Source organism: Alexandromys fortis, unplaced genomic scaffold (genome assembly GCF_014885135.2).
Source record: "Alexandromys fortis isolate MF-2015 unplaced genomic scaffold, M_Fortis_MF-2015_v1.1 scaffold_261, whole genome shotgun sequence".
NCBI classification, from domain to species: domain Eukaryota; kingdom Metazoa; phylum Chordata; class Mammalia; order Rodentia; family Cricetidae; genus Alexandromys; species Alexandromys fortis.
In genome coordinates, this window is record NW_026068144.1 from 327449 (window position 1) to 337806 (window position 10358).

General features: G+C 38.1%; 2 protein-coding genes across 2 annotated transcripts in view; both read left to right on the forward strand.

Moving 5' to 3' along the window:
* LOC126491338 (zinc finger protein 431-like) overlaps nt 1-7749 on the forward strand; it is a 20408-nt gene extending 12659 nt beyond the window's left edge. The window contains exons 3-5 of the mRNA XM_050126905.1: nt 6045-6171; nt 6371-6449; nt 7614-7749. Coding sequence (XP_049982862.1) covers nt 6045-6171; nt 6371-6435 — 192 coding nt within the window. The 3' untranslated portion in view covers nt 6436-6449; nt 7614-7749. The remainder of the gene's footprint in view (nt 1-6044; nt 6172-6370; nt 6450-7613) is intronic.
* Nucleotides 7489-10130, forward strand: LOC126491318 (zinc finger protein 239-like). Its single transcript, XM_050126878.1, is given in 2 exon segments — nt 7489-7869; nt 7872-10130. Coding segments are annotated over 2 exon segments (969 nt in total). The 3' UTR covers nt 8460-10130.
* The last annotated feature ends 228 nt before the right edge of the window (nt 10131-10358 follow it).

Sequence of the window (10358 nt, forward strand, 5' to 3'; positions counted from 1 at the left end):
TAGCTTTTTACTAAAAATTTGATATATTTTTACTTTGCCTACGTGTATGTCTGTTTACTATTTGTGTTTCTGGTACCTGTGGAGGCCAATAGTAGATGTCAGATTCTCTGCAACTGGAAGTAAAGAGAATTAAATCCAGTTTCCCTAGAAAAGTAGCTAGTTGAGTCTTTGCTCCATTTCCTCAGTTTCTGCCCCTATCATAGGAACCCTGTTTGATTCTGTCTTTGTTTGACACCATAGCTGGTTTTTGTTTGGTTGGTGTTATTTTGTTGTTTGTTGTTTTGTGTGTGTGTGTGTGTGTCTGTGTCTGTGAGCGTGTGGGCTTTTGGGTAGCCTAGACTGACCTTGAAGCCATTGTGAAACCTTGAACTTGTGATCGATCATCCTTCTTTGTCTTAAGAAGTTCTGGGATTACAAGTGTGCATCACTACCACAGCTGTTACATGTTGTTGGCAATGTGAACTCAGGGCAAACACTCCCCTGACTAGGTGAGCTATATCCCCTGAAGCACTTTAATAGCAATTGGTGATTTACATATGTGGTTCATATGCTGCTCATTGGCTTCTATGAACCATACATTGGTATAATTTTATCTTTTCCTCAAAATGCGGACACACTGTTCTCTGTAATTTTCATTCTTGCTATAATCACTCTTCAAATCTGGGCTAGTGGTTTATTGTGTCCTTACATGACTGATGTTAACTGAGAGTCACAATGAATCAGGAAAAAAGTGAGAATGCCAGTAGTAAATGAGCAGATATTAGCTGTTGCACACGTTTGCAATGAATTGACCTTTGAAAGTAAACCCATTAAGTGGATGAAAGTCATCCTTACTCAGCAACGGCTTAGGGTTTAAATGTCTTAGAGACCAATTTGAATGACTTACATTCTAAGCCACTTGGCAGATAAGTCAATGTCTCTTCAGTCACGTCCGATTTTGACATGGAACACAGTAAACCTTCTACTTTGACAACATTTTCATTGAGTTCTCTGATTTCCGTGGCTAGACCTGTCCTTACTGATAATGGAATTAAGTTACAGTTGAGTGAATATTACAGGGTCTGAAATAATTTTTTTGAAAAAATAGTAAATATTTTAGAAGTGGTGTCAACATTCTTACTCTCATATGTTTGTGGTGTTTTAGTCCTGTTTTAAATCTTAGTGTAAGCCGGGCGATGGTGGCGCACGCCTTTAATCCCAGCACTTGGGAGGCAGAGGCAGGCGGATCTCTGTGAGTTCGAGACCAGCCTGGTCTACAAAAGCTAGTTCCAGGACAGGCTCCAAAACCACAGAGAAACCCTGTCTCGAAAAACCAAAAAAAACTTAATGTAACAATGCTTACTTACTTACAGCAAACTGTCACCTTTCTAATACTTTCCTGTATAATCTTTTTTAAAAAGAAAGGTGTTTTCTGTGTTTAAGAAGCATTCATTTATTTTATATCTGCTTTGGTGATATATCATGTGCAGTTGCTCATAACTGACTTAGGCTCCTAACTGACCGATATCATGTTGAAAACTTAAGTGTTCTTACTTCAGAGGTCTGTGTATTGGTTTGCCACCCTATTATCTGAGGAGTTCGCATTTGCCCTTATTTCTTCACCTGCTTCCTGCCTTTTTGTTTCCTCTTCTCCACTGCACAGGCTGCTTCTAGACTCACTGTGTTCACTTAGTGTTTGGGGAGCAAAGGGGATTATTTGACTAACAGGTCCAACTGATAGTTACTCATGCTTACAAGTGAGTCAGGAACTCAAGGCAGAAGCCTAGATGCAGTAGCTGAACATGGGACCCTGGAGGAATGAGGCTTCCTGGCTTCTTCCTCCTGGCTTCTTCGGTTTCCTTTCTTTTTTCTTTACTTTTTTAAAAATTGAAAATAGATTTCTCTACAATATATTTTGATTATGATTTCCCTTTACTCAACTCTTCTCATATCTTCCCCTCCCATTCAGATCCACAGCCATTTTTCTCTCATTACAAAGTAAAAGCGCAGACATCAAAAAATTCCATTTGCCTTCATATGTGTATACACATTATACATATATGTACACACATTATATATAATATATATAAATATATAAATAATATATAAATCAGTACATCTTCACAGTGGGTTGGACCCTCTTTCATAAATCATTAATTAAGAATATGTCCTGTAGGGGGCTGGAGAGATGGCTCAGAGGTTAAGAGCACTGTCTGCTCTTCCAGAGATCATGAGTTCAATTCCCAGCAACCACATGGTGGCTCACAACCATCTATAATGGGGTCTGGCGCCCTCTTCTGGCCTGCAGACACACATGCAAACAGAATACTGTATACATAATAAATAAAATCTTAAAAAAAAAAAAAAAAGAATATGCCCTGTAATGGAAGTTCCTCTTCTTAAGTAATTCTGGTTTGTGTCACGTTGAAGAAAAATCAGCCAGGACAAGGGCACCCTGGATTATTTAGTGAGACTGTATCTGAAAATAAAATCAAGTAACATGACAAATAACGAATAAATAAGCCCTCATAAGTAGTTTATTTTTTAGCATCACTCTGTTCTAATACTTTGGTCCTCTTCTCTGGAGTTTGGAAGCGTGCATCATGAAGGCACCTAGTTTTTATTTTATTTTTGTCTTTTCTGAAGTTTGACTTTTAACAAAGATTGATGATTTTGTTCAAAGGTATAAAACAGGGAAGTGTTGCATGTGGGTAGCACTGACTCCATTTATTATACACCTTGCTCTTTATTCCCGAAGCAAATCTCAAAAGACACTTGAGGAGTGACATAGAAAGTTGTTCTCCAGCCCCTTCATGAACATTGCACCCCTACACATGTGTGTCTTCTTCTGAATACACATGCACAAAGATGAAAAATTCAAGATTAGATATAGTAAGAAGAAAAATTGTCACACTCTGCGCCCCCTTGTCTGCGCTCTATGCACTAGAACCCAGTTCACGACACAGACGCAGAGACAGACCGACACATCCAGAGACAGACATACACAGAGACAGACCGACACACGGACCTCCAAACACTGGTTCAGAAAGCCCCCATTATTTAACACCATGTAGACTTAAATACACTGCAGTTAATGGCCAACAGGTGATAATCCCATCCTCTGATCCTCTAACTAGGTACAGCTTCTAGTAACTTTAATCAGAAGGTTCTAGCAGAGTAGAACAGCTGAAAGCCAGGACTCATTAATCCCAACATCCATCTGAAGGCCAGAACTTAATTGGTCCCAACAAAAAATGTCTAGGAATTCATTAATATGACTGGTTTTTGTATCTAGAGGTCAGGTTGAATTGTGGAACGTAATGGAGCTGATCCAAGTCTTAGAGAGGAAATAAGAATCAGAACAGCCATCTAAATTAAGAAAGTTGGTAGGAATGATTAAGTGTAAGTTAGTGGGGCAGACGTTAGTTAGAAGCAAGGTCTATAGGATACCAGAAGCTATCCCATCATTGGGGGACTGAAAGAACAAGAGTATACCACTTGTCTTGTTATCCTAAACACATGTGCTCAATGTTTGCATACACGCATAAGCCACAATGCTTTTGTGGAGGCCAGAAGATAACTCTAGGTAATTAATTTTCTTCTAACATGTGGATCCTGTGGCTCAAACTCTTCAGTTCTGTTAAAGGACAGAACTTGTTGGACATCAATGGGAAGGACAGTAACACCATACAACAGAGCTTATATGGGAGGTTTTTAGGGGGGAAGGGAAGGGAAGAGGTGCAGAGACTGGCCTCTGGAGAGGGGTGTGTGTGTGCCCTGCCTTTTTAAGGGGATGTAGCACATGCACACAGGGAGAACTGTGTGTGCTGCATTAGTTAGGTGGGTTTCGTCTGTAGCCTGCTCTCAAACTCACCTCCTTTTCTCAGGAGGTAGGTTGTATCTATAATCATATATTTGTCATGGAAGGGGAGGCTATACTATTGGATTATATATTGGAAATTTTTTAATAGAAGAAGAAGAAGAGTTAGACTCATAATACCCTGTTTTTTTTTTCTATTTCATAAGAGTTCACTTAAGAAAAAGGGGGCATATACTTTAACCAGTCTATCCACCCTGGCAACCTCTCACAAAGAGAGAACTGGGGCCAAGTTGGGCCGGGTATAGAGAGATTGGTGGTCCAGAAAAATGGAAACAACCTAGATATCCCTCACCTGAAGAACTGACAAAAATTGTGGTATATTTTATGCAGTGGAGTATTACTCAGCTGTTAGAAAATGACAATATAAAACTTGCGGGCAGTTATTTTATTAGAAAAAAACTAATTCTGAGAGGATTAACCCTGATGCAGAAAGACAAACATGGTATGTACTCACTAATAAGTGGATATTAATTGTTAAGTAAAGGATAATCACTCTAAAATCCACAGAGGCAAAGAGGCTAACAAGAGGGGCTCTAGAGGGATGCATGAATGAACTAAATTCATTTTCATCGTGGAATGACCATAGGCCTCTAGTAACCTGGGACAGAATGTGACTGGTTGATTATGAACCTCCCATATCGGATAATATATATGAACACTTGACTATTATTGGTGCCTTTCTTTGTGGTGTTTATGGAGTCTTTAGTAGGAGGAATCTTTCTAGAAGAAGTTCCTTGTTGGGGATGTTATTTGAGTATCTATAACCTCACCCTACTTCCTGTTCTTTCTGTCTATTTTCTTGTTGAAATCCATCAACCAGATTCCTTCTCATTCTGTCGTGGATTCAACCGTTATAGACTATATCCTTAAATAGCATGAGATAAATGGATGGATACATGTTTCTTAAATAGCATGAGGTACAGTGGATGGATACATGTTTCTTAAATAGCATCAGGTACAATTGCTTTTCCTTTCTAAGCCATTTGCTTGCCCATTTTTTTTAAATTTTCTTATTTTATCATTTCTTTCTTTTCTTTTTGAAGACAAGTATTCTTGGTATAGCTCTGCTTTTCTGAAAATAGTTCTTGAAACCAGGCTGGCCTTAAACTTAGAGATCTGCCTAATTCTGCCTTCAGTTGTTGATATTAAAAGTTTGGGCCAACACACCCTGGTTTTTCATTTTTATATTTTTTGCCTGATGGACCTATAAAGAAAGTTTTTTTACATGCAAAACATGTGATGTTGTGCTGAGATTTACCAACATCTTGACTTTATACTTTGGCATAGGGTATCTTTTTTCCTCCTTGGATGGCATAAACTGATGTCATTAATATTTCTAAAGGTCCCATGCCAATAGATTGCATGTGTGTGACATTCTTCCAACATTTTGTTATGTTTTGGATTTTTTGTATAAATGTGAGATTTTGCCTGTATGCATAGATATGCTTCTAGTATTCAGAAGGTGTTCTCAGAACCCCTGAACTCGGAATTATGGATATTGTGAGCTATGTAAGCACTGTTCAGTGAACCCATCTCCTCTACAAGATCATCAAATGCTCTTTACTGCTGAGTCATCCCACCTGCCCTTATCTATATTTAAGATGCTCACATTTTCATCTGTGTATCTCTTAAGAGATTAACTATGTATTCCTTTTTAGTAAGATCTAATTAATATTATAGTTTAGATTGTGACACTTCAGGTTTCTGGGAGATGAATACAGAACTAGAATGAATGCATAGCTCTTTATAGGAACTTCAGTACAACCCTCTTTTGTTTCTTTGGTTGGTTAGTGTTTTGGGGGGTAGAGGGAGAGGTCCATTTATCTATCTCTGGATAATCTGAACTCATTTCATGTACCAGGCTGGCCTCCGACTGAATGACATTCACCTGCTTTTCACTCCTGAGTGCTAGATTAAAGGCATGAGACAATACACCCATCTTGCCATTCCGTTTTTGCAGTTAGTAATTGTTCATACAATTTCTCTGACATGTATTTAGTGCTGTTGATTTGTTTGCCTGTCTCTGTATGTCTGTTAATAGTCATTTCTCTTGGGAGGGTAAAACATATTCAAAGGGCCAAGAAAGATCACGTGTGAACCTCTTTTTCAATTTCTTTCTAAAATGTACATTTTCATTGTGATCACCGTCACTCTTTCTGATGTACACATGCATGGGACATTTTAGAGTGCAGTGACCTATGATGATGTGCATGTCAGCTTCACTCAGGACGAGTGGGCTTTACTGGATCATTCTCAGAAGTGTCTCTATAAAGATGTGATGCTGGAGACCTACAAGAACCTCATCGCTGTAGGTAAGAAGTGAATTTCCCTTCAACTTTTAAAATAAGGGAACTACTGATTCTGGGGTTTTGATGCTCTTCTCTAATTTGTATTGATAAAGGGGATGAATGTGGTGAGCAAGTCAGTCATAGTTTTTAGGTTCACTGGATATAGTAACTTGAATTTTGCCTAATTTCCAATAATAAACATTTCTCTGGTATTACATTTCAGGCTACAAAGAGGAAGACTACAATATTAAAGTACATTGTCAAACACCCAGAAGACATGGAAGATAATTTTCATGTGCAAGGTAATATAAATGTCTCACACAAGATCTGTTTTGTTTTGGTTTAGTTTTCCCATGCAGTGTTTCTCTCTAACATTCCTGGCTGTCCAGGAACTTGCTTTGTAGACCAGGAAGCGTTGACTTCAACAGAAGTAGAAGTTTCAGGGAAAATTAAGAGTGTGAATCAGCAGAGCTTTAAGTGTGTGGATGATTACTAAGTTCTCACAGCAGCAGTTACCTCAGTGTCAGGGAGCTGATCTGCATTTGCAAGGCATTCCTCTAAGAAGGAAGACACAGCGCCTTAACAGATATCACCATTTTACTCAGAGCCTTTTGAGAGCTGGCCTGGAGAACTGTCCATCTGTTTAATTCTACCACACAGGTATAGCAAAAGGAATACCTATTGATTAGGTGAAAAGTATTGTCTCAAATCTTTTAATACGAAAATACTCCATTAGTAATAAGCTAGTGTTACTAGTGTACTTGTGGTCAGTAGCCAAAGTTTAGTAATTGGGGGCAGTTTATGAGAATTAAGAAGGTTGCTGTGGAGAAACCTCTATAACTGTACCATATTTATATCAGGAAAAAACGTTCAATGTGTGAATGCAATATGGAAACCTTCTATTTGTCCTTTCTTTTTATGATATATTATGTGGCACTCTGAAAATATTAATGTATGTATAAATGATATGGAAAGAAGTAATGTACCTCTCTGCCTCCCAGAATAATTAGGAGTAGTAGTTGTCCTCACTTTGACTACCCTTTCTGATTGTAATATAAGTTTAGAATTAATTGTTTTTCAAACATCACTAGAAATACGTCAGCAAATTCACACCAAGAGAAAGCCCTTTAAGTACCAAGAATGTATAAATTCTTCTGTTTCTCTCGGTTCCCTTTGCAAATGTAGTGACTCATAGTATAGGGAAATGTTAAGAATGTAATCGGTGTGGTCAACCTAGAGTTCTTCCTGTTCTTCTCAGCTATATGAAAAGACTCGTGAACAGTGATGCTATCACATAGGCTGTGTACACAAAAGAGTCCATAGTGGTGCGGAAACCTATGAATGGAAACAACATGTGACTCCTCTTTGCCATTAGACCAAACTGTAACATTAAGTCATACAGATAAAAGCATTCATCAGAGTAATGGACTTGTTATAGCATTTACTTGTGTCAATTATCTTCATAGGCATGAAAGAAATCATACGGGAAAGAAAACCTATGAATGTGACCACTGTGGGAAAGCCTTCTCAAACCACGGTCATCTCCAAATACATAGAAGAACTCATACTGGAGAGAAACCTTATGAATGTAATGAATGCGGGAAAACCTTTGCACGTTACAGTTATGTTCAAAGACATAAAAGTATTCACACTGGAGAGAAACCCTATGAATGCAATCAATGTGGTAAAGCCTTCTCACAAAAGAAAAACCTCCAAATACATAAAAAAAAACTCATACTGGAGAAAAACCCTATGAATGTAATCAATGCGGGGAAGCCTTTTTACGATATGGTGGTCTCCAAATACATAAAAGAACTCATACTGGAGAGAAACCTTACGAATGTAGTCACTGTAGGAAAATCTTTTCATACCACAGTAGTCTCCAACTGCATAAAAGAACCCATACTGGAGAGAAACCCTATGAGTGCAATCAGTGTGGGAAAGCCTTTGCACGTTACAGTCATGTTCAAATACATAAAAGAATTCATACTGGAGAGAAGCCTTATGAATGCAGTGAATGTGGTAAAGCCTTTGCGTGTCACAGTAATCTCCAGATACATAGAAGAGCCCATACTGGAGAGAAATCCTATGAGTGTATGCAGTGTGGTAAAGCATTTTCACAGCACAGTCATCTACAAGTTCATAAAACAACTCATACTGGAGTGAAACCTCACGTGTGTAATCAATGTGGGAAAGCTTTTGCACGTCTTGCTAATCTTCAAAGGCATAAAATAACTCATACTGGAGTAAAACACTATGAATGTATTCAATGTGAGAAATCCTGTCATAATGAATCTTCTCCAGGTTCATAAAAAATAAAACCACTTTTCCAGGAGAGAAACCTTTTGAATGTAATCAGTGTTGTATAGCCTTTACATGCTATAGTTATCTTTAAAGGCATGCAAGAATTCATAGTGGAGAGTCACCCTATGGATTTTATCACTATTATGAAGTCTTTGCATTTCACCCTGGTCTTTAAATCCATGAAAGAGTTCATCCAAGAGTAAAAGTTGTAATGTATAATGAATTCGTTAAATCTTTCCTATATTACAGTAGTCTTAGAAGACATGAAAGAACTGAGACTATAGGGGAATCCATGAGTATAAAGGATTTGGTAAGATCTTTAGTCAATGAACTTATATTTAGTTATACAAGATTGTTGTGGAGAAAAATCAGACAAGTGTCAACATTCTATTCAAGTATTGTGATAGCCATCTTTGTTGCATTTATAACCTCGTGGACAAAGCCCTGCAGATTTGTTTAGTAGGGAAAACCTTTTAGATATCATGCTTCTCTTCAATTACATGAAGTAAAACTTTATGGATGAGTACTAGTGTTTTTTTTTTTCCTTCCTGTGATAAATCACAGTGTCTAAGGCTACTTGTAAAAGAACTTAATTTGCCTTATGGTTCCAGAGTGAATCACGATCATCCCAAGAGAGACAAAGCAACAAGCGTTAGATATGACAGCTAAAGCAGGAAGCTCAGAGCTCACATTCTCAAACCGAAGCATGGAACAGAGAGTGGGAACTGATATGGTGTCAGGATTGAAAATCTCAAAGCCTATCATGAGAGTTCCTCTATGGGGTGGCATTCTCTAAACTTTTCCAAATGATTCCAACAAGTATTGATTCACTGATTTGGAAGCCAATGTGCTTCATTTTTGTTCTGAGAAGGAATTTATGATAAAGAAAAATTCTGTAGGTAAGTCTTTAGATGCCTCAACATCTGGGTTATAGGAATGAATGTTTATCCAAGAAAAATAGTCATGAGGGAAAATGTTTAATGATTCATTTTACTTTTTATTTTGCTACATCAGTGTGTTTTTTGATATATGCATGTGCTTGATGGTCCTCAAGAAGGGTAGACCCTGTAGTCCTCCTGGATTTCTAGCAGGAATTACAAGAAGTTGTCAAAACCTTAACCCTCTGAATGTTTAAAAACTTTATATATCACCTTGATATTAGGTAATAGGGAAGAACTCAGACACAAGAAAAGCCTTGTTCAAGCAAACAATATAGTAAAGACCTTAGACACCCAGGCCAGCTTCAATGATCCTGGCTGAGATGGTCCAGCCTCAGACTATTCTAACCAAGACTGCAGACAAACCTTATGCTTTCCCATTGCTCGGCAGCTGAACAACAAATGTTATGGCCAACTCGCAATTTCCTCAGGGTCCCCTAAAGATGACAGCACCTCCTGGCAACACGAAGCTGTCTAGAAAAAAAAAAAACAATGCCCACGTTTCCAAGAGATAGGGTTGGTGGTTTTTGGTCATTCAGCGGGTTATGAATGTTTGTCATCATTTGGGGATGTTGGTTGCAAATTGTCATTGAGCATGGTAAAGAAAGAAGCTAATCAAGGGAGGCTAGAGTCAAGGATCTCTTTTGGGAAAGAAAACGGGACATAGGAATCATAAGATGAAAAGGTAGATTGTTGAATTTACTTTAAAATAATAAACAGCTATTAATTTCAAATATTTTATATTGGTATGGATTTTTGACTTGGAAAGAACAAGTATAGGACCAAACTATACATGTGGCTGACAGTTGTATGGCTGGGGCAGACTGAGGAGACACTGGCAGTGACACTGGGATTTATCTCTATTGCATGTACTGGCTTTTTGGGATCCTATTCTCTTTGGATGTATATCTTGCTCAGCCCACATGTAGTAGAGAGGGCCTTGGACTTTCCACAAAGCAAAGTGCCTTA